This window comes from Camarhynchus parvulus, chromosome 26 (genome assembly GCF_901933205.1).
Source record: "Camarhynchus parvulus chromosome 26, STF_HiC, whole genome shotgun sequence".
Taxonomy (NCBI): Eukaryota; Metazoa; Chordata; class Aves; order Passeriformes; family Thraupidae; genus Camarhynchus; species Camarhynchus parvulus.
In genome coordinates this window covers 3,073,807-3,097,651 of record NC_044596.1, presented here as the reverse complement: position 1 = coordinate 3,097,651, position 23,845 = coordinate 3,073,807, and the positions used below count along the sequence as shown (strand labels likewise).

General features: G+C 52.5%; 1 protein-coding gene across 1 annotated transcript in view; it reads left to right on the top strand.

The window, feature by feature from the left end:
• The window catches only part of MAPKAPK2 (MAPK activated protein kinase 2), a 37,882-nt gene extending 14,974 nt beyond the window's left edge, over positions 1-22,908 (top strand). The window contains exons 2-10 of the mRNA XM_030965930.1: positions 12,442-12,581; positions 14,901-14,965; positions 17,140-17,219; positions 18,519-18,645; positions 18,856-18,931; positions 19,051-19,175; positions 19,454-19,539; positions 20,095-20,175; positions 21,589-22,908. Of these exons, the coding sequence (XP_030821790.1) occupies positions 12,442-12,581; positions 14,901-14,965; positions 17,140-17,219; positions 18,519-18,645; positions 18,856-18,931; positions 19,051-19,175; positions 19,454-19,539; positions 20,095-20,175; positions 21,589-21,732 (924 nt within the window). The 3' untranslated portion in view covers positions 21,733-22,908. The remainder of the gene's footprint in view (positions 1-12,441; positions 12,582-14,900; positions 14,966-17,139; positions 17,220-18,518; positions 18,646-18,855; positions 18,932-19,050; positions 19,176-19,453; positions 19,540-20,094; positions 20,176-21,588) is intronic.
• The last annotated feature ends 937 nt before the right edge of the window (positions 22,909-23,845 follow it).

Genomic DNA, 23,845 nt, shown 5'->3' with positions numbered 1-23,845 from the left:
TACATATACATGTATTTATTCATGCTGCACCAAGATCTGTGTTGAAAGTCCTCAGGCAGGATCCCCATGCTGGGAGGGTGGGTGGAAGCCTCAATTCTGTCCTGCCCATGGGCTGAACCCTGAGAAATTTCATTTTCAGGCAGAGTCAAGCCCAGGAGCTGCTGGGAAGCAGTGAGTGCTGTGGGGCTGCTTCTGGCAGGGCCTCATGGCTGCTGTGCTTGCAGGCGTGGTGGGTCTGGGCCTCTCCCCAAAATCACTGAAACCTTCAGGGAATGGGTGGACACGTCCAAAAATAAAAACAGTTCTGGGATGTAGGTGTGGGGCAGCCGGAGCTGTCCCTGGGGTCAGAGGCAGCAGGAAGGTCGGGCAGGGTTGTCCCCGGGGTTGGTGGAACCAGGACCCAAGAGATGCTCTGGGGTCCCTCTGGTGTGAGGGGGAGCCCCTGGCTGTGGGTACAGCGAGGCAGCACCGTGCAGTGCTGCTGATAAGGGGTTTTTTTCAAGCTCTGCCCGTGGGAGGGAAGCACAAAGGCCACAGGTCAGCCCTGAGTTAATGGTTTACATCAGTGTTTACTTCGGTATTAATCACACCTGCAAATATCAACCACTTCCTATCATAAAAGCCACATGCGTGCTTTTCCCTGCGTGCTGCTGTCAGCTCTGATAGCAAATCTGGCAAGGAGAGGGGTGGGGAGGAGGAGCTGACCCCAGCCCTCAGCCCTGCAGAGGGGGAAGGTGAAGGTGTTGTGTGTGGCTGGGAAGATCTCTGCCCTTCCCGTGGCTCCTTATTTCCCTTTCACTTTGTGCTGTGTGGATGGAAGGCCCTGGGATCAGAGGTTTGGTTTGCAGATCTGAGCATCCCTGCCCAGACTGGCTCCGTTCAGAGCTGGGTCAGGTTTTTTGCAGATTGAGCATCCCTGCCCAGACTGGCTCCGTTCACAGCTGGTCTGTGGCTTCTTCTGGCCCCAAGGCAATGGGTCCCTTCCCTGCTCAAGCTCAGTGCTGTCTCCGGGTGGGCAGTGACATCTGGGATGCCTTTAGACAGGGATGGGAAGGTGAAGGTGTTATGTGTAGCTGGGAAGATCTCTGCACTTCCCATGGCTCCTTATTTCCCTTTCACTTTGTGCTGTGTGGATGGAAGGCTCTGGCAGAGGCAGAAGAGCTGTGTGGGATCAGAGGTTTGGTTTGCAGATCTGAGCATCCCTGCCCAGACTGGCTCCATTCAGAGCTGGGATCAGGGGTTTGGTTTGCAGATCTGAGCATCCCTGCCCAGACTGGCTCCGTTCAGAGCTGGTCTGTGGCTTCTTCTGGCCCCAAGGCAATGGGTCCCTTCCCTGCTCAAGCCCAGTGGTGGCTCCTGCTGGGCAGTGACATCTGGGATGCCTTTAGACAGGGACGGAGCACTTTGGCCGTTGTGACCCCGTTTGTCCCTGTGGGGTTCATGGGCAGGTCCTGGCAGAGTGGTGGCTCTGTCACCCCAGTCAGATGTGGCCCAGCAGGACATGGGGACCTCGTGACCGTGGCTCGTGCCTGGGCTGCTCCTGCTCCTCACCCAGAGCCTCCTGGAGAGATGAGCATGGGGTGAGTCAGCTAAACCCAGCACCGGCTGCTGCCGAGGGCTGGAAGGAAGAGGAGGCTCCCAAAACAAAAACATGGCACTGAATAGGCCCCTAATTTTGTTTTTCTTCAGATAAATGAAGCCAACACTCTTTATTTGTCTCCTTTAAACACCAGCCCCAGCCTGTTGCTGGCTGTGAGTCAGCGGGGATGCTTCGTGCTGCTGCCTTGTTGCCATTTACCTGCTCTGACTTTTTCCTGTGAGTTTTACAGCCCCTTCCCACCCACCTCTGTCGCAGACATCTTTTTCACTAAAATCTTTTTTTTGAGATTTTTTCTTTCTGAGAAGCTGTGGCTTCAGAAACAAATGTAAGCAATAAGTTATCTGCTGCTGTAGAATGCAACAAGTCTGTCTGGATTGGCCCATCTCGGATGTTTAGAAATAATGGCCAATCCAGAGCTGAGAGCTCTCTCGGACTGTGCCGAGGGAGCGGGGTTTGTTATCATTCTTTACTTTTCTATTCTTAAGTTAGCAGCTTCTGAAAAGCTTTCCTGCTTTTCCTTTGTAGTATAGTATAATGTCGTATATATATATCATAAAATAATAAATCAAGCCTTCTGATCATAGAGTCAGATCTACGTCTCTTCCTTCATCCCAAGAATCCTTGTGACCACCGTCACACACCTCCATCTCCTCCCTCCAGCCTCATCCCCTCATCCCCATCCAGCAACTTCTTGCTCTGCCTTGAGCCCAGCCTTGGTAACACCAACAGGGGGGAAATTTCCCCCCTGGTAGTTTTGGAAGTTTGTGCACTGCCCCAAAGCCTCTGCCACGCTGAGACCCTTCCCTCAGCATCCAGGTGCTGCTCCTGGATCCCCACCTGGACATTTCATTTCCAGGACGTGCCAAGAACATTTCGGCTGCTGGGAAATGGGCTCTGCAGCACACGGGGGACACGGGCCCCTGGCAGGTGGCTCTTATTTAAACCCAGGCCTCTCTTCTGCTGCCCTCCTTTGTGTGCCTCGAGAGGCTTTTGTTGCTGCCTGAAAAGGCTGAATGGCTGCTGCATCTGTCACGGAGGGACAGAAATGCTCAGCAGATGCCCCGGGCAGGGGGGCTGTGGGGTGGGGGGTCCCAAGCATCACCCACCAGGCAGGGACCCCACGAGCAGCAAGCACAGGGGACCCGGGGCTTGTGCAATGCTGGGGGGAGTGAGGCTCCTTGTGAAAGCAGCGTGTGTGTAAGAGCTGTCTGTGTGTGTGTAAGAGCTGTCTGTGTGTGTGTAAGAGCTGTCTGTGTGTGTAAGAGCTGTCTGTGTGTGTGTAAGAGCTGTCTGTGTGTGTGTAAGAGCTGTCTCTGTGTGTGTAAGAGCTGTCTGTGTGTGTGTGTAAGAGCTGCCTCTGTGTGTGTGTAAGAGCTGTCTGTGTGTGTGTGTAAGAGCTGTCTGTGTGTGTAAGAGCTGCCTCTGTGTGTGTGTAAGAGCTGTCTGTCTGTGTGTGTAAGAGCTGCCTCTGTGTGTGTAAGAGCTGTCTGTGTGTGTGTAAGAGCTGTCTGTCTGTGTGTGTAAGAGCTGTCTGTGTGTGTAAGAGCCGTCTCTGTGTGTGTAAGAGCTGTCTGTCTGTGTGTGTAAGAGCTGTCTGTGTGTGTGTAAGAGCTGTCTGTGTGTGTAAGAGCTGTCTGTCTGTGTGTGTAAGAGCTGTCTGTGTGTGTGTAAGAGCTGTCTGTGTGTGTGTAAGAGCTGTCTCTGTGTGTGTAAGAGCTGTCTGTGTGTGTGTAAGAGCTGTCTGTCTGTGTGTGTAAGAGCTGTCTCTGTGTGTGTAAGAGCTGTCTGTGTGTGTAAGAGCTGTCTGTCTGTGTGTGTAAGAGCTGTCTCTGTGTGTGTGTAAGAGCTGTCTGTGTGTGTAAGAGCTGTCTGTCTGTGTGTGTAAGAGCTGTCTCTGTGTGTGTAAGAGCTGTCTGTGTGTGTAAGAGCTGCCTCTGTGTGTGTGTAAGAGCTGTCTGTGTGTGTGTAAGAGCTGTCTCTGTGTGTGTAAGAGCTGTCTGTGTGTGTGAAGAGCTGCCTCTGTGTGTGTGTAAGAGCTGCTTCTGTGTGTGTAAGAGCCGCCTCTTCCTCGGCCCCGCTCCATCCTCCGCCCCATTGCGACATCGCCCGCAGGAGCGGCACGGGCACGCTGTGACATCTGCCTCCCTCCTCTGCCTCCCTCCGTGACATCTGCCCCTTCTGCCACATCTGCCCCTTCTGCCACATCTGTCTCCTCTGCCACATCTGCCCCCTCAGTCACATCTGCCCCTTCTGCCACATCTGCCCCCTCCTCCACATCTGTCTCCTCTGCCGCATCTGTCCCCTCCGTGCTGCTCCCGGCAGGGTTTTTAGCTGTCCCCTCGCTGTCACAGCCCCTCCATGCCTGCCTGCCTGCTCGGCTCGGGCTGTGCACTCAGCAGGGAGGCTCTCCCAGCTGCTCGGGGTGTTCCTGGGAGCGCTGCGATCTTTCAGGCTGGGAGAATGCGGCCGAGCAGCTCCAGCGTGTGTGTGTCTGTGTATCTGTGTATGTTTGTGTGTGTGTGTGTGTGTGTGTGTGTCTGTGTGTCTCTTTGTGTGTGTGTATGTCTGTCTGTCTGTGTCTGTCTCTGTGTCAGCTCGCCTCTGCTCAGCCTCGCTTGCCTCTCCTTCATTGCTCTTTCCAATCTAAACAGCCCTCTCTCTCTCTGGGATCCTTTCTCCAGCCTTTCCATTCTCCCCGAGGAGGGAGAACCTGGAGGATGGAGCCGATTGTGCTCCTCTGGGTCGTTTCCTCAGTGTCCACCCAGCTCTGGTGGCACTGCCCCATCCCTCTGCAAGGTGGGCAGCTGATGCCTGCTGCTGTCCTGCCTGGCAAATCCCCTTGGATGAAGCCATGAGCAGAGCCAGCCCCCTGAGCAGCCATCCTGGGCTGGCAGGACGGGAGCTCGGGCAGGTGTGCGACACTCACACCACCCTGTCTCGGTTTGGGAAAAAAAGTGAGGATGAGGCTTTCACCTTTTGTTGGGGTTCAGATTTTCTGAGCACCAGGCTGTTGTAAACCCTGGATGAAGCCATGAGCAGAGAGCCCGAGCATTGTGGAAGTGGGAGGATGTAGCCAGTTACAGCTCTGGTGGATCCCACCTGCAAATTGTTGGGTGCTCGAAGATGAGCAGAGCCAGCCCCCTGAGCAGCCATCCTGGGCTGGCAGGACGGGGCACGCTGCGGGCAGGATGCTGCCGGACCCGCACACTCCTCCTCCAGACACGTCACCTCTGCTCTCTGGCTTTCCCCCGGGCAAAACAAACGTGAGGATGAGGCTTTCACCTCTTCTGTTGGGGCTTCAGACTCTTTCTGTGGCTCTTTGGGCGTGGGCAGAGCAGAAATGAAGCCCAGCTTGGGAAAGTCCCGTCACCAGGGCAGCAGGGCAGGTTGTGGTGGGTGGAAGCAGTGGGGATGGGGTTAATGTAAAGATTTATGTAAGAATAAATCCCCACGGTGATGTGGGGGAGGCTTCCTGAGCTGCACCTTTAATTGTTACTGCCTTGTGGTTCAACCATGAATTTCCCTCTGTTTGGTAACACAATTCCTCTCAGGGGCTCTGGGACTCGTGATTTTATTTCTCTTTTGTAGCTCATAAACAGCAAAAGCAGAACCGAGCTTTGCTGCTTCCGTGTCCTCCTGCTGCCCTCTCCCTCCCAGCCCTGTCTGGGGTGGCTTTGGGCTCATTACCTGTGGGCTCCCAAAATATTCTGGCATTACAGGCTCAGCTCAGTGCAGGGAGAGGTGGGAACAGCCTGTGCAGAGCTTCCAGCCCTGGCCCTACAAATGTGTAAAGCAGCTGACGCCAGTTGGCAGCGAGTTTGCAGGGGAAGATTAGAAGAGGAAAATCCTTTGAAGAGAAACCCTTTAGCTTTATTAGGAAAAAATGCTCCTTGCCCCGTGCTAGCCGGGTCAGGGGAATCCAAAGGCTGTGTGTGTGATCCAGGCTGGGGGCAAGCTCTGCTTTGCTTCCCTGCTGATAATTTGGGGGATGACAGCCTGCCTCTCTTCGCTGTAGGTTTATTCTTACTGCAACTCAAGAAGAGTTTCTTTTAACCCCTGTGGTGCAGACAGGTCCTGAGGGGAGCTCCTGGGGGTGGTCTGGGACCTGGGTACAACACCCTGTTGGAGGGGTGGGTGCTGTTCTGCTGGGGGCTGAGGAGGATCGGGTGGGATCAAAGTACACGTGGAAATAAAACCACCCTGCCTGCAAGAGCAGCTGGAGAGCCCGGGGTGAGCCTGGGGCAGCCCTGGAAAATGGACAGCTCAACAAACACCCCAGTGTGAGCCTGATCCTCACTTTCCATGGAAATTGCCCGTGGGAGGTGAGTTTTCCTTCTTGCCCATCTGAGTGTGCTTGGCTCGCCGAGGGGCAGCAGCGTTTGGGGCTGGGGTGTCACCCTCAGTGAGGAGGGACAGTGGGACAGGAGGGACAGTGGGACAGGAGGGACAGTGGGACAGCGTCCTCAGCGACCTCCTGCCGTGCCAGGGGAGGAGGGAGCTTCCTTTTCCAACCTGCCTGACTCATGGAGCATCATCCCAGGAGGGGGCGGCGAGACTGAATCAGTGGTGCCTGAGGACACGCTGGGAGAGGGAACGTGAGTGTGGGCAGCTCCAGCCCCTGCTTTGCTCCAGAGCTTTCCTGCCTTCCTTCCTTCCTCCTGCCCGCCCACCTGTGCTGTGCTTGTCCTCAGGTGATGGGGGGGAAATTCTGTTCTGTGTGGTGCTGAGGTCTTCTTGGAGCCGAAGCTGATTTTTGATGCCTGCAGGACCAGGCTGGAGCCTGGATTTGGGGTTGGGTTTGCTCAGGGGGTGCTGTTCCCCTGCAGAAGCCCTGATGAGCTGTTGTGTTTTCAGGAGCTGCTTCCAGGGTTTGTCTTTCCAAGGTGGGGAAGAGCCCAGAGGTGCTGCTGGAGCTTGTGAGGAGCCTTTGGTCCTGAGCACATCAGGCTGGGCTGTGCCGTCCTCTGATGGCAGCAGTGTGGGAGCTCTAATGAAGCTAATGAGGTGTTTAGTGGAACACAGAACTAATTTCTTTCGCAGCGTGGAAAGGCTCCTGGGGGAGCTGGGCTGAGCCAAGGCACAGGATGGCAGCAAACGCTGCCTGCCCAAATCTCAGAGGTGTCGGGCTGCGTGAGGGGAGCTGGAATGAGGCTGAAAGCTGGATTTCCTCCCTAATTGCCAGCAGGGTGGAGTGGCTCTTTCCCTGCTCTCCCTCCTTTCCTGCAGGGAGGTGCCCCGGTGGGAAGCAGAGATGGGATGGGGCAGAGCTCTGGGCTGGCACAGCTCCCCTGGCTGTCCCCTGTCCCCTGCCATGCTGAAGGGACACCGGGGTGCTCTGGGATGATGAGCTGATGTCTGGAGATGTGCAGTGTGTTGGAAAGGATGAAAGTTTGACAGGAAAGTCTCACAGATATGTGTGCTTAGCAGAAAGATTTTTGAATGTAGAGTCTGATGAAGGAATAGAGATGGAAGCAAGTTTTGATACAGAAGAAAAGAATTGCTGAGCCAGTCTTACTGGATAACCAAGGAGGCAAAGGGTTTGTTAGTTAGAAGGGGTTTTTAGGGCTTAGTGCAAAGGATAAACCCACCCCAAACAAGAAGATGTTTTTACCAAGCAGAAAGGTAGCACAGGCAAACAAGTCAGCAAAGCTGCAAGTAGAAAAAAGGTCTCAGAATTTTCCCCTGCAAGAAAACTGAAAAACAACTTCTAGCTTAAACTGTAATGTACTGACTTTTAGTGATTGGAGAATAGTAACATGAATATGGTAATTACAGTAGTTATGATAGTTATCTATATCTTTACAGGCTATAGATAATAGTTAAGGTATAGATTGGTTCTACTGTATTAAGATGCTCAGCAAAGAAAAGTCTATAATGCAATGTAACCAAAAGAAAAGTCTATAATGCATTGTAACCAAAACCAAAGGGTCTCCAGGCCTGCCTGCAGCTGGAGCTGACAGCTGTGGGCACAGCTCTGTCACCCACAACCCTGGACTGCTGTAATGTCCTGGATACAATAAACTGCATTTTGGAGAGCCCCACGGAGTCCTGCATCCCTCATTCAGGCTCTTACAGCAGTGGCTGCAGATCTGAACCCCTGGAGCACCCCACGAAGGGATGCAGCTCTGACTCCTGCCCGGCTTTGCTCGGAGCTTCCTCTGCAGCCAGCGCTGCCCTTGTGCCCTGCCCGGGGACACTTGTGTAACTCGGGGATCCGGTTACTGCCCTGGGGCTGCCGGAGCCCTCCTCTGCAGCAGGGGCAGGCAGGAAATGCAGCTTTTTCTGTCTGAAATAATGAACAGTTGGATCTCCGAGGAGCCCTTCTTTGGAAGTGCGAAAAACGCCCATCACTTGTTTTTAAAATTTTAAAAGTTTAATAGTAATAAAAATAGTAATATGTAAATATACAGCAGTAATATATAAATATAAATAGTAATATATAAATATGATAGTAATATATAAAATATAAATATAATAGTAATATATATAAAAGTAATAATACCATTAGAGTAATAATAATTTGGACAATTTGGATTAGGACAATATGAGACAATAGAAACAAAGAGTTATGGACAGTCCAGGTACCTTTTTCTGGGCAGAATAAGCTTGAAAAAGGCCCCACGTTAACAGAGGATTAACCCTTAAAAGCAACAGCCTGTTGCATATTCATACACCTCAAACATGATGCATAAATTCCATTCAAACACAGGATTCTGTCTGGGCAGTGTCAGCTTCTTCCTCTGAATCCTGACGGCATCATCTACCTGGGTGACGCAGAAAGAAGTTCATTTCTCCTGATAATGGGGCAATAAATTCTCTTTCTTGGAAAGATTCAGGTGTCCTGTGGCTGCTATCTCAGTGTGAGTCCTTTCTTTAGAAAAAAAGGATCCTACATAGCACAGTTTCTATTTTAACATTTTGTTATAACCTAAAACTATATTTAACACACTACTTAAGAGAATTAATACAGCATCACTTTCTAACACAACACATATAATATTCATTTGAATATTTGCAAAAAGCCAATCATAAAATACGCTTTTTTCACAGAAGGGGAACAGGAGGTAAGAGCTGGAAAAGCCGAACTGGGAGCAGCTGTTGGGAGTTCAGCAGCTTGGCCATCGAAGGGTTAACCCCGGTTGTGCTCCAGATTATTGGGTTGCAAAATCAGCTGGGGTGGGCTGGGGGCATTCATCCTTGCTGACCCTCAGGGGAAACACGAGGTGATTTTCCCATGGCAGCCTCCTTGTTGGGAGCCAAGAAACACAAACCCTGCTGCAGGCACAGCCTGCCCTGGGCACCAGAGCTGGGGCAGGGACAGGGGCAGGGCTGTCACACCCCACATACCTTGGATGTGGGCAGGACATCCCCCACCCCAGCTTTCTCTGCTGGCTGGGGAATGGGAGGGGAGGCTGGCAGCTCTGGGAGCTGCTGGCTCCCTCCTGAAAGGACAGGCTGGTGGCAGGGCTGCTCTTGCCCCAGGGCTGTGCCATGCTCAGCACGTTGCTGGCACCCAGGGCACAGGGATCCGGTGCCTGTGCTGAGGGCAGGAGGTTTGGGGTGCAGCTGGGGCTGTGGGCTGCCCCTGCCATTCTCAGGATCTTTTGCTGGTCACCATGACCCCGAGAAACGTTAGAAGTCTCTTTTCTCAGCCTGAGCACTTGAAGAAGGAGTCAGAGCTCTTAATTTCTCGGTCTCAAGGTTGCTTATTGTGTCTTATCTATAAAATTCTTTCTCCTGTCCAGCCAAGGTCCACTCAGCAAGACAGACAGAGGCACTCTGCCTGTCCCCAGGGCAGTGTTATCTTTTTATACTAAAAACTACGTGTACAATATTTACAATTACTTCCCAATACCTATCACCTATGTTAGACAGTGAGCATCTACTCTAAACCAATCTAAAAGTGCCAACAGCACAGCAGAAGATGGAGGCCAAGAAGAAGAAGGAGAAAGGCTGGACACACTCAGATCCCTCCATCTTGCCTCCTGAACCCCCATACCAAAAACCCCAAAATCTACTTTTCCACCCCATGATAACTTCACTATAATTCTACTTAAACTATTGTGGCTCGCTGATCTTCATCTAAGGTTGGTAACTTGCTCCATGGGTCATAATCAAACCCAGAGGTGTTTTGGGCTCTGTGCAGGGTCTCTGAGCCCCCTGGCAGGGGTCCTGGCCGTCCTGGACAGCCAGAGGGATGTTCTGAGTTCTGACATGCCATGCCTTGCCTGTTGGATTATGCTCTTTCCTGACCCGCAGATGGGGCAACTGAGAGGTGTTTTAAAAACTTTTATTCCATTTTCAGTCTCGTGTGAAGGGTGAGACAATGCACCCTTCATATACAATTCACACCATCACAATCAGAAGCCAATTACTTCCTAATTACAATACATTGTAATTGTTTCTTGGCCTATCAGCTTTTTTAATATCATAAAATATACTGAGAGTTCATTAAAATTGTAGAGGAAATATTTTTAATATCATAAAATATACTGAGAATTCATTAAAATCATAGAGGAAATATTCTTTATATCATAAAATATACTGAGAGTTCATTAAAATCATAGAGGAAATATGCTTGCCTGTTGGATTATGCTCTTTTCTGACCCACAGATGGGGCAACTGAGAGGTGTTTCAAAAACTTTTATTCCATTTTCAGTCTCATGTGAAGGGTGAGATGATACAGGTGTTATAATTCACACCATCACAATCAGAAGTTAACTATTTCCTAATTACAATACATTATAATTGTGTTTCTTGGCCTATCAGCTTTCTTAATATCATAAAATATACTGAGAGTTCATTAAAATAATAGAGGAAATATTCTTACAACCTGACAGTATTAGGTCATAAGAGTCAAATATGCTTTTCAATCCTTCCTGCAGCAGCAGTGGGGAGTGCATGTGGCCTTCAGCTCCCCCTCACACTGCTGCCACCAGGAACATTTCCTAAATTAACCAAACCATTGCCTTAATGAGGCCTAATCTGCTCCTCTGGAAGCCTCTCCATCACCTGTCCATGCAGAGCCAGCAGGGGATGGAGGGAGCAGCTGGATCACAGCTGGGTGTTCTGAGAGCACCAGGGCAGCTCTTTGCTCCCAGAGCTTGTCTGGGTACAAGAACAAACATCAGGGCTGTGCTGGTGCAGGTAATGGAGGCTGCTGCTGCCTCCTACTTCATTAGAAATCCAATTAACCTCCTATCAAAGCACTCAAGAGTGACCTCTAAAAACGGGATGTATTTTGCTGTACCTCTGCTGTTTGTCTTGTGCAGAATGATGTTAACTAGCTGCTTCCTGCTGCTCCATTTTCCTGGAGCGTAATTACAAATTGTTTTGTTTTTCTCTTTTCTCTTCAGCTTCCTGGCTCCCCAGGCCAGGCTCTTCTGAGTGGGGCTGCAAAAAATAGCCAGGCTTTTCTCCAGTGCCCTCTGCATGGCTCCTCAGGGGCTGGTGTCACTCTTGCTTATGGTTTTGGCTTCTGCAGGATGCAGTTTTAAGGGTAATTAAGCAATAGAGGAGCAAGGAGAGGGTGTCCAACCTCCTGCCCTGCCTTCCTTTGCCCCAAGGTTGTTGGTGTGAGTGATGTCAAGTTGTGCAAAGGTTGGCTTTGGCCACTTTGCTCCTTGCAGAGCTCCTGGGGGTTTGGTGCCAGCTGCCTCCCACAGGTTCCCACAGGTTCCCTTTGCCTGGGGAAGCAGGAGAGGAGGTGGGAGAGGTGTGACCAGAGCCTGGGATGGAGTTTTGGGTGGGTGGCTGAAGGGAGAGGTGTGACCAGAGCCTGGGATGGAGTTTTGGGTGGGTGGCTGAAGGGCACATCCTCTCTGTGCCTTTCCCCATGGCAAAGAATGACTGCTGCTCTAGGCCCGGTTACTCTGCCAGGGCAGCACCATCAGTGAGTGGAAATCATCTGGAAATGGGCACTGTGTGGATTTTGGTAGTTAATCCTCATTCCTGTGAGATCCCCACTGCGCTGAGAACCCCCTGGCTCCTGCAGAGCATCCCAGGGCTGATGCTCCTCTGCTCCTGGGGAGAGCTCAGAGGGGTAAAAGGACTTTTCTGTCTGAATCTTGGTAAAATGGCCAAACCTGCTGTTTCCTGCAGGGTGGGGGTGTGTGTCCACATCCCCCTGCTCACTCTGCTCCAAGGGGCAGAGCTGCTCCAGAGGCCCCAAAGGCTGCTGGAGACAGGAAGGAAAACGAGCTGTGCTCAGGATAGACACGTTTGTTGTTCTATATTTAGGAACACAATAATTAAGGCTGGCTGTTTATCCTGACAAACATCATAACTAATAGTTTATGGCAGACAAACAAATCCTTCCTGCACCTGGGAACTCTGAGTTGTCTCTGGGAAGGGCAGGGGGCTCATTAAAGAGCTGTAATTTAGGGAACATCTGGATGTTTGCTTTGTGCCCTCCCCAGGCACGGGTGCTGGTGGGCTCTGAATTTGTGGTGAGGGAGCTTTTGTGGGGCAGCTGATGGTTGGGAAATGATGGGGGACAGCTCAGCAAAGGTGAGGCTGAGGATGCTCGGTGGCACCCAGGGGTGCAGCAGTGGAGGTATCAGCGTGCAGAATGGCTCATAAATGCAGTAGATCTCGCTGGTGGGGCACTGGGAGGTGGCAGGGAGCCTGAATAAGCTTTTATGAACCTTGGGAGGAAGGGCAAGCTGAGGGCAAGCGGCTTCTCAGTGTTCCCACTAGATGGGGATGGAGGCATTGTGAGAGCTCGCTGCGCCCGCAGGGAGCACCCGGTGCTCGCCCCCGTGGCCACAGCGCCAGCCAGGGGTCATGGCCCTGCTGTCTGGGGGTGTCTCGGGGCTGACAGGGTGTCCCTTCTCCCGCAGATGCTGCAGGACTGCCCCAAGGCCCGCAGGGAGGTGGAGCTGCACTGGCGAGCGTCGCAGTGCGCGCACATCGTGCGCATCATGGACGTCTACGAGAACCTCTACCAGGGGAGGAAGTGTCTGCTCATCGTCATGGAGTGGTGAGCGCCCGGCCCGTGGGCACTGCAGGGTGCTGGGGGGCTGCCAAAAGGGGGGTGGAACCTTCCAGCCCTGGGGATGCAGCTGTGGGGACGGCAGCCCGGGCAGGGTGGCATTGGAGGGCTGGGGACAGCCAGGGCTGCTGGCTCTGAGTCATCCTGAAAACGCTCAGCTCAGGGCCTGTGGTTCTCACAGGTGGGTCAGAACCAAACTGCCTTTGGCCACCAAAAGCTGGGGGAGGCAGCAGGTTCCTGGCAGGCTGTGGTGGGGCAGTGCCCGAGCTGGCACCGCCTGCAGCAGCAGCAGCAGCAGCAGCAGCAGCAGCAGCTCTGCTTTGGGTAGGAGCTTGGTATCAACCTGGGGACGAGGAGGAGGGATGAAGGGGAAAGTATTGAAACCACATCCCAACCGCAGCTGTGATTTGCTGCAGCTTCCTTGCCAAAACCTCTCCTCTGGCAAGCTGGTAGATCGCCCGGGGGGGCAGCGGGTGCAGGAGCAGGGCCAGGGCACGTGGCACAGCAGCGCCCAGAGCAGCTCCTGGGGGGAAACAGGCACTGGAGAGGCACCCTGGCACTCTGGGCAGACAGGGATGGGGTAGGGGAGGCAGTGGGGAGAGAAAGAATGGCTGAGGGGTAGGAGGAGAGTCGCCAGGACTGTGTGTGTGAGCGAGGGATGCTCTGGGGTAATGTCCATCGCAAGGCAGGATTTGATTTCCAGCAGGAGCAGGCTCTGGATCCCTCCTGACAGGCTCTAGATCCATCCTCTCAGTCTCTGGATCCCTCCTGACTGCTCTGGATCCCTCCTGACTGCTCTGGATCCATCCTCCAAGGCTCTGGATCCATTCTCCCAGGTTCTGGACCCATCCTCTCAGGCTCTGGATCCCTCCTGACTGCTCTGGATCCCTCCTGACTGCTCTGGATCCCTCCTGACTGCTCTGGATCCCTCCTGACTGCTTTGGATCCCTTCTGACAGGCCGTGGATCCCTCCTGACTGCTCTGGGCCCATCCTGACTGCTCTGGATCCATCCTCTCAGGCTCTGGATCCCTCCTGACTGCTCTGGATCCCCCTGACTGCTCTGGATCCCTCCTGACAGGCTCTGGATCCCCCCTGACTGCTCTGGATCCACCCTGACTGCTCTGGATCCATTCTGCCAGGCTCTGGATCCCCCTGACTGCTCTGGATCCCTCCTGACAGGCTCTGTGCAGCAGAGGGTCCCAAGGGCTGCAGGCTATTGCTGCTGCAGATGTCACTGAATGTCAGGGAGATGCTATCAGCGCTGAGAAAGCCAAACTGTTCCTGCTTGAGGCAGATAAGGCAGGGCCAGGAAGTGCCATTAGCCCTGCTCTCATGGAGAACTCTCCCGTACCTCAGTCCTGATCTCTGTGGCAGCTGCATTTTCCCTGGGGGTGCCTGGGGAGGGAACCCACCCGTGGTTCTCCAGCAGCTCCCATGGGACCTGGCTGTGCTGCAGGGGGGTCCAGCCTCTGTGCCCGGCCTGGGGAGCCCTTTGTGACACTGCTGGTGTCTCACCCATGCCCTGAGCTTTGCTCAGCACTTCTGTGCTGGGTCATGGTGCTGCTGAGGCAGTTGGCTCGTGAGCAAAAGGAGGCCACGTGTGCTGGGAGTGCTCTCACCAATTTCAAGCCACATTTGCTGCCTTTACTGTAAATGTGTTTTTGTGGCTGCTGGGGCGGCCACAACCCGCCCAGCACGGAGCCTCTGCCCTGCTCCTTTCGGGAAGGAGGAGGCTCTGAAACGCCCCAGAACACCAACCCCAGGTCTTGGATGGAGAAGGGGATTGTTTCCTGCTCAGCAGGAGAGGGTGTGGTGGGAGACGGAGCCGCTGTCACGGATATTTTTTATGAAAAATCCTTTTGCTAGGATTTTTTCTCCTGAGAAGCTGAGAGGCCTCTGAAACAAAATGTAAGCAATAATTATCTGCTGCTGTGGAATGCAACAGGTGCAGCTTTGATTGGTCTCATGTGGTTGTTTTTAATTAATGGCCAATCACAGTCCAGCTGTCTCAGACTCTCTGGTCAGTCACAAGATCTTTTTCCTTCATTCTTTTCCTTTCCTTGCAAGCCTTCTGATGAAATCCTTTCTTCTTCTCTTTTAGGATAGTTTTAATATATAATTTTCTTTTAGTATGATATTTTATTAATATATTAATATATTATATATATAATATTATATATTTAATATGATATATTTTAATATGATATATCATAAAATAATAAATCAGCCTTCTGAAACATGGAGTCAAGATGAGAATCTTCGTGGAAGTTGCCTACAAATTCAACAAGGCAGCTGTTCTCTTGCAGCTTGGATGGTGGGGAGCTCTTCAGCCGCATCCAGGACAGGGGAGACCAGGCCTTCACAGAACGGGGTATGAGCCCACAGCCTGCTGGCCTTTCATCCCCTCCATCCCCTCAGTGTAACACCCTGGCCTTTGAGTCCCCTCCATCCCCTCAGTGTAACACCCTGCTGGCATTTCATCCCTCCATCCCCTCAGTGTAACACCCTGGCATTTCATCCCTCCATGCCCTCAGTGTAACATCCTGCTGGCATTTCATCCCTCCATCCCCTCAGTGTAACACCCTGGCCTTTGAGTCCCCTCCATCCCCTCAGTGTAACACCCTGCTGGCATTTCATCCCTCCATCCCCTCAGTGTAACACCCTGGCATTTCATCCCCTCCATCCCCTCAGTGTGACACCCTGGCCTTTCATCCTCTCCATCCCCTCAGTGTAACACCCTGGCCTTTCAGTCCCCTCCATCCCCTCAGTGTAACACCCTGCTGGCATTTCATCCCTCCATCCCCTCAGTGTGACACCCTGGCCTTTCATCCTCTCCATCCCCTCAGTGTAACACCCTGGCCTTTCAGTCCCCTCCATCCCCTCAGTGTAACACCCTGGCCTTTCAGTCCCCTCCATCCCCTCAGTGTAACACCCTGCTGGCATTTCATCCCTCCATCCCCTCAGTGTAACACCCTGGCCTTTCAGTCCCCTCCATCCCCTCAGTGTGACACCCTGGCCTTTCATCCTCTCCATCCCCTCAGTGTAACACCCTGGCCTTTCAGTCCCCTCCATCCCCTCAGTGTAACACCCTGCTGGCATTTCATCCCTCCATCCCCTCAGTGTAACACCCTGCTGGCATTTCATCCCTCCATCCCCTCAGTGTAACACCCTGCTGGCCTTTCATCCCCTCCATCCCCTCAGTGTAACACCCTGCTGGCATTTCATCCCTCCATGCCCTCAGTGTAACACCCTGCTGGCATTTCATCCCCTCCATCCCCTCAGTGTAACACCCTGGCCTTTCATCCCCTCCATCCCCTCAGTGTAACACCCTGGCCTTTCAGTCCCCTCCATCCCCTCAGTGTAACACCCTGGCATTTCATCCCCTCCATCCCCTCAGTGTGACACCCTGGCCTTTCATCCTCTCCATCCCCTCAGTGTAACACCCTGGCCTTTCAGTCCCCTCCATCCCCTCGGTGTAACACCCTGCTGGCATTTCATCCCCTCCATCCCCTCAGTGTAACACCCTGCTGGCATTTCATCCCTCCATCCCCTCAGTGTAACACCCTGCTGGCATTTCATCCCTCCATGCCCTCAGTGTAACACCCTGCTGGCATTTCATCCCCTCCATCCCCTCAGTGTAACACCCTGGCCTTTGAGTCCCCTCCATGCCCTCAGTGTAACACCCTGGCCTTTCATCCTCTCCATCCCCTCAGTGTAACACCCTGGCCTTTCATCCCCTCCATCCCCTCAGTGTAACACCCTGGCCTTTCATCCCCTCCATCCCCTCAGTGTAACACCCTGGCCTTTCATCCCCTCCATCCCCTCAGTGTGACACCCTGGCCTTTCATCCTCTCCATCCCCTCAGTGTAACACCCTGCTGGCATTTCATCCCCTCCATCCCCTCAGTGTAACACCCTGGCCTTTCATCCCCTCCATCCCCTCAGGGACTCTTCTGGATCCCCAGCAGAGTTCTGCACTCAGGGAATGAGGGATGTGGGTGCAAGGCGCCCTGCTTTTCATGTTTGCTTGAGAATAGGGTTGGGGAGTATTTTCTCAGCTGCTCCCACACTCTGTCCATCCCACTCCTGTCAGGAACACCCACCTCCCTCAAAAAATTAAGTCCATGGGCTGTGGTTCTCATAGGTCTCATTAATCTCATTCCCTCTACTCCTCTGGCCAGGAAAAGCAACCACACAACCCAAACTCTGAGCCCGTTGCCCCCTTGACTTCCCATCCTAAGGGGAAACCTTTCCCAGCTGCATTCCTTGCTGCTTAGGTGTCCTAAACAGTGCAAGCCCCTCCTTGGTGTGAGGGCCAGGGGCTGGACTCTGCCCCATCCCTTCCCCTGGAGTTTCTGGGAGCTGCAGGCTCCTTTCCCAGGGGTGGGGGGAGTGGCACAGACCCCACGGACAGGGGGACTTCAAGCAGAGCAAACCCCTTTGACCTCAGCCAGGTTCTTTGGCTGCTGGTTTGTAGAGCTCCCCAGGGAGCAGTGCCCTTTTAACTTGCTTCTGAAGGCTTCTGGTGGTTTCTTTGCTGCTTCAGAGGCTTCGGAGATCATGAAGAGCATTGGGGAAGCCATCCAGTACCTGCACTCGATCAACATCGCGCACCGGGACGTGAAGGTACCACCCTGAGCCCCCCTGGCAGTGCCAGGGCCCAGCCCTGCTGCTCCGTGTGGCATTCACATTCTCTGAACACAGATAATAATTCTCTCTCCCAGGATTTTTCCTGGGGAAGGCAGTGAGAGGAAAACAATTCTTATCTCTGCTTGCTGCTGCTGTTGTTTAGCACGTGTGGAATGTGTTATGGGGATTGTTTACTGAGGAAGAAGGGTGTTTAGACTGATTGACTGATTAGAAAAAAATACCTGTTTAGACTGATTGACTATTAGAAAAAAGCTGTGTTGTGACTGTCTGGAGACAGTCATGGGTTTTTCTGTAGTATCTCTTTAGTGTGGTATCTTTTTAGTATAGTGTGAAAAACGCCAATCGCTTTTAGAATTTTAAAAGTTTAATAGTAATAAAATGGTTAGAAAAATAGTAATATAATCAGAGTAATAAAAATTTGGACAATTAGGATTTAGTTCAATATGAGACAATAAGAACAAAGAGTTATGGACAATCTGGGTACCTCTTTCTTTTACCTTTTCTGTCTAAATCTAGGTAAAATAGCCAAACCTGCTGTTTCCTGCAGGGCGGGGGTGTGTGTCCACATCCCCCTGCTCACTCTGCTCCAAGGGGCAGAGCTGCTCCAGAGTTTTTATCTACCAGCAGCCCCACAGCTTGTTTGTAAAGACAAATCCACTGTTCCTCTCAATCCCATATCCCTGATTTCCTGTTGTGACCCAAGGTGGGTCCGAGAGGACCGGTGTCGCAGACATCTTTTATGAAAAATCCTTTCCTTAGGATTTTTTCTCCTGAGAAGCTGAGAGGCCTCAGGAACAAAATGTAAACAATGGTTATCTGCTGCTGTGGAATGCAACAAGTAGATCTGTGATTAGCCCATGTTAGTTGTTTCTAATTAATGGCCAATCACAGTCTGCTGGCTCAGACTCTCTGTCCGAGACACAAGCCTTTGTTATCATTCCTTCTTTTTCTATTCTTAGCTAGCCTTCTGATGAAATCCTTTCTTCTATTCTTCTAGTATAATTTTAATGTAATATATATCATAAAATAATAAATCCAGCATTCTGAAGCATGGAGGCAGATCCTTGTCTCTTCCCTCATCCTAAGACCCCTGTGAACACGATCACAGACCGGGTTCAACAGCAGAGCTCAGCACATTCCTAAGCCAAGGCACAGGTTTAACCCTATGGAGCAGTATCCTGGATACCTCAGGAGGAATATTCCCCAGGAAAGCTGTGTTGGGTGTTGGGGTCACCCTCTTTGATAGCTCACTCCTTGTCCCCTGCGTGTTCCCAGCCGGAGAACCTCCTGTACACCTCCAAGAGGCCCAACGCCGTGCTGAAACTCACCGACTTCGGCTTCGCCAAGGAAACCACCACGCACAACTCGCTGGCCACACCCTGCTACACGCCCTACTACGTGGGTGAGTGCAGGAACATCGGGGGTAGGATGGTTGGGATGGATGGAGATGCAGCCCCTCACCTCTGCATCCAGCCTGGAGCCTGCAGCAGGGAGCTGGGGACTGCTCCAGGCAGTGCTTCCCACAGTGGCTCTTGGTGTCTCCATGGGGTGTCAGAGCCCTCTCACCTGGTGCCGACACTCACATTTAGGATTTTCTTTCTGTTTTTGCCAGCCCCAGAAGTGCTGGGCCCAGAGAAGTACGACAAGTCCTGTGACATGTGGTCCCTGGGTGTCATCATGTATATTCTGTAAGTCTTGAGGGTTCCTGTCCCTCCTGCCGGGCTCAGCTCCTGCTCCTGGCACTGCCCTGTGCTCCTGGCGAGGTTTTTGGGGTGGCACATTGACTCTGTTCCCCCTCCTGGTGCAGGCTGTGCGGGTACCCCCCCTTCTACTCCAACCACGGGCTGGCCATCTCTCCTGGCATGAAGAAGAGGATCCGAATGGGCCAGTACGAGTTCCCCAACCCCGAGTGGTCCGAGGTGTCAGAGGAAGGTAAACGTGGTCCCTGTGGGGCCTGTCCCCAGGCTGAGGTCTCCTTCTGAGGGCTGGGAGGAGCTCAGACCCCTGGCTGGGTCAGGGGTCACCTCTCAGCAGCTGCACCTCTGCTGGAGAGGCTTGTGCTGAAGGGCTTGTGCAGGGTCAGGTGTGTGGCACAGGAGGGCACACAGGAGGGCACACAGGAGGGCACTCAGGGGTTTTGGGGCTGGGGCTGGAGCTCAGGAGAGCCCCTCAGCAGCTGCTGGCCCCTGACGCTGCCCCAACCCCTGCAGTGAAGCAGCTGATCCGAAACCTGCTGAAGACAGACCCGACCCAGCGCATGACGATAACGGAGTTCATGAACCACCCCTGGATCATGGTGAGATGGGATGGGATCATGGGATCATGGGATGGGATGGATGGAATCATGGGATGGGATAATGGGATAATGGGATATTGGGATGGGATGGGATGGGATGGGATGGGATGGGATGGGATGGGATGGGATGGGATGGGATGCATAGGATGGGATGGGATCATGGGATGGGATCATGGGATCATGGGATGGGATGGATGGGATCATGGGATGGGATGGGATCATGGGATCCATGGGATGTAATGGGATGGGATGGGATGGGATGGGATGGGATGGGATGGGATGGGATGGGATAGGATCCATGGGCTTAGGATGGGATGGGATCCATGGGATGGGTTAATGGGATGGGACGGGATGGGACGGGATGGGATCCATGGGATGGGATAGGATGGGATAGGATGGGATGGGATGGGATGGCATCCATGGGATGGGATGGGATGGGATCCATGGCATGAGTTAATGGGATGGGATGGGATGGGATGGGATAATGGGATGGGATGGGATCCATGGCATGGATGCCTGTGGGTCCCAGCTCACGCTCCTCCCCTCTCCTGGCAGCAATCCATGCAGGTGCCCCAGACCCCGCTGCACACCAGCCGTGTGCTGAAGGAGGAGAAGGACCTGTGGGAGGATGTGAAGGTAAAACCTCTCTCTGTCCCTGTCTGCAAAGCTCTGCACCCCTCTGTCATCTGGGGAATGTCCTCTCCTGGGTATTGCAGACCAGGCTCGTTCACTGTGCCTGGAAGTGTTCCAAAACTGTATAATGTGGCACTTGGGACATGATGTAGTGGTGGAACTGGGTTAACCATGGAATCCTAGAATGGTTTAGGTTGGAAGGGACCTCAAAAGCCAGGGCAGGGACACCTTCCACTGTCCCAGGCTGCTCCAAGCCAGCCTGGCCTTGGCACTGCCAGGGATGGGGGAGCCACAGCTGCTCTGGGAATGCCATCCCAGGCCATCCCCACCCTCACAGGGCAGAGCATGCTTGGCCTCAATCACCCTGGAGAGCTTTTCCAGCCTGAACAATCCCACAATTCCAGTTTGGTGTGGGCGTGCTGGCTCTAGGGCTGATCTGTGCTTGGGAGGGAGCTGGAAAATTTGGCATTGGGACACTCAGGCCTTGCTTTATTTTTTATTTTATTCCCAGCTGTTTATTCCCAGCTGCTCTGGGGACCCTGGTATAGGAATGTGCCCCTTGTTGACAGAGTGACAAAACTATCCTTTGTCTCCTCAAAAAGGAAAAAAGCCCAGAAGTTTCTCTCCTCAGTAAGGTGAAAATACACCTCATAGGACCTGGGGGACTTCACCTCAAACTTGAGGATGGCCAGTTGGACAGAAACCAAAAAGTTTTACATGAGCAATTTACTAGAGAAACAAGAGAACCAAGAAACTAATGGCTTTTGTGAGGTGTTGTGACCGTGTTCACAGGGGTCCCAGGATGAGGGAAGAGATGAAGATCTGACTCCATGTTTCAGAAGGCTGATTTATTATTTTATGATATATATTATATTAAAACTATACTAAAAGAATAGAAGAAAGGATTTCATCAGCCTAGCTAAGAATAGAATAGGAAAAGAATGATAACAAAAGCTTGTGGCTTGGGCAGCGAGTCTGAGCCAGCTGACTGTGATTGGCCATTAATTAGAAACAACCACATGAGACCAATCACAGATCCACCTGTTGCATTCCACAGCAGCAGATAACCATTGGTTACATTTTGTACCTGAGGCTTCTCAGCTTCTCAGGAGGAAATTTCCTAAGGAAAGGATTTTTCCTAAAAGATGTCTGCGACAAGGTGTTTTACCAGGAGCAAGAACTTCTTGCACCTTGCTCGGTTTTCCTTTGTAAAAAGCTTTGTTATTTTGCCTTTTATGAAAACTTTTTTGTTTCCAACACTACCACAGAAGCCATCCTGCTGATTTTTTGCCTTCTAAGGTAGCTGAGCTACCTTGGGTGTGAAATAGATCTCCAAGAGCTTAGAGACCTGGCTTGAGGAGACCCCTATTTCACCCTGGGGGGCTTTGCTGATGGCCCTGTGTCCCCTGCCCACAGGAGGAGATGACCAGTGCCCTGGCCACCATGAGAGTGGACTACGAACAAATCAAGATCAAGAAAATCGAGGATTCCTCGAACCCTCTGCTGATGAAGAGGAGGAAGAAAGCCAACCCCCCCGAGCCCACCACGCTGCCCCACTGAGGGCCCTGCCCACCAGCCCTCCAGAAAGCAATAACTATAAATATATATATATATATATTTTTTAAGGAAAAAAAAAGACAAAAAGAAACAGACTGTTCTATCGAGCGCATGGAATTCAGACATTTATACCAGACTAGTTATTTTTAGCTACTCACCTGTGTTTCTGACCTTTCTGGAGCAGGTGGTGAGATCCTCCCCCTCAGATCCACACCTGCACCCAGGGATTTTTTTTTGTCCTGTAGGTGAACGCCGCCAATAATTGGATTTTTATTTTTCTTTTGTGAAACAGTTTTGATTTATATATATATATTTTTTTTTTCTTTTCCTCCTCCTTCCTTCCAAAGACATGGAAACTCCTGTGGTGACCTTTTTAGGGTATATTACATATAAATATTTTTTAAAAACTACTGTAGAGCTGAAACCCAGACAGTGTGTTCCCTGTGTGGATGCTGGTTAGAGACAGGCTCCAGGGAAGGAGAGCTGCTCTCCCCCGTGTCCTGCTGCCCTGGGGGGGGTCCCAAATCAAGCACAGGAGCCACAAAGCAGCGCCCCAGCCCTCCCTGGGGGTTTACCTGGCAGCGCTGTCTGTCTGTCCGTGCGGGGTGTGTGTCTGTCCGTGGGCCTGCAGCTGCTCTGGCTGCCCCTGCGTGGCCTGGGATGCAGCTCTGACCTCAGGGGGGGCTCTGCTGTCCCCCCAGCTCTGCAGGGATGTGTGCCCCCCTCACCCTGTGCCCAGCATGGGGGGGTCCCTGGGGACAGCGGGTGCCAGGGCAGGGCTGGGGGTGGCACAGCTGGAGCCAGCTTGGCAGCACTGACCCCTCCCCTGGCTGGGAATGGGGGTGCTGCAGCCCCCCCAGTGTGGCTCCTGCAGCTGCTCTGAAGTCTTTAGTCCATGGATGATGATGATGACGACGATGATGATGATGATTATTATTATTATTATTTTGTCACGATGTTTCACTTCGTTACATGTGTTTGAATGGGGAAAAACGATTTTTTAAGGTTTAGTTTTTAGGTGATCTTTTTAGACACTGTATGGAATTTTAATTTGTTTTGAAAACTGGTTTTTATCCCCCCCCCTTTTTTTTTTTTAATTTTTTTTAATTGTTTTTGTCTGTTGGCTTATACTAATCTTCCCAGTCTGCTCTTCAGTCCTTTGGATTAAAGACACTTAAAGAGTCACCCAGTCTCTCCTGTTGCTTGTGTGGCTGTGAAGAACCCCCCTAGTGCTCCAGCTGCTCTCCCTGTGCCCTAAAATTGCTCTTTTTTCCACCAGAAAGACTGAGCTCCCCTGGATGTTCTCTGGGGACACAACAGCCCTTTGCTCGGGGACAGCTGCACAGCACGTGTCACCCCTGGGCTGGGGCTGTGGGGTGATGTGGAATGGGGTGGGGTGCTATGGGGTGATGTGGGGTGCTTTGGGAGGGTGTGGGGGGATGTGGGTTGATGGAGGATGATGAGGGGTGCTGTGGATGATGTGGATGATGATATGGGGTGATGTAGGATGCTTTGGGAGGGTATGGGGTGCTGTGGGTGCTGTGGACGCTGTGGGGTGATGTGGGTGCTGTGGGTGATATGGGATGCTTTGGGATAGTGTGGGATGCTGTGGATGAAGATGTGGGATGATGTGGGATGGGGTGGGGTGCTTTGGGATTGTATAGGATGATGCTGTGGGATGATGCTGTGGGGTGCTGTGGATGCTGTGGGATGCTATGGGGTACTATGGGATGGTGTGGGGTGCTATGGAATTTTATGAGATGATGCTGTGGGGTGCTGTGGATGATGGTGTGGGGTGCTTTGGGACAGTGTGGGATGGTGTGGGGTGATGTGGGTTGATGTAGGATGATGAGGGGTGCTGTGGGGTGCTTTGGGATGGTGTGGATGCTGTGGGATGGTGTGGGTGATGGTGTGGGTGATGGTGTGGATGCTGTGGATGATGCTATGGGTGATGCTGTGGCACACGGGGCCGCGGATGCCATGGCCGGGTGCCGGCAGGGGACAGACAGACAGACAGACAGACAGACACCGTGCCCGCCCGGAGTCGGGGCCGCTGGGGCTGTGCCCGGTCCCCGCTGGGGCTGTGCCCGGTCCCCGCTGTCCCCGCTGGGGCTGT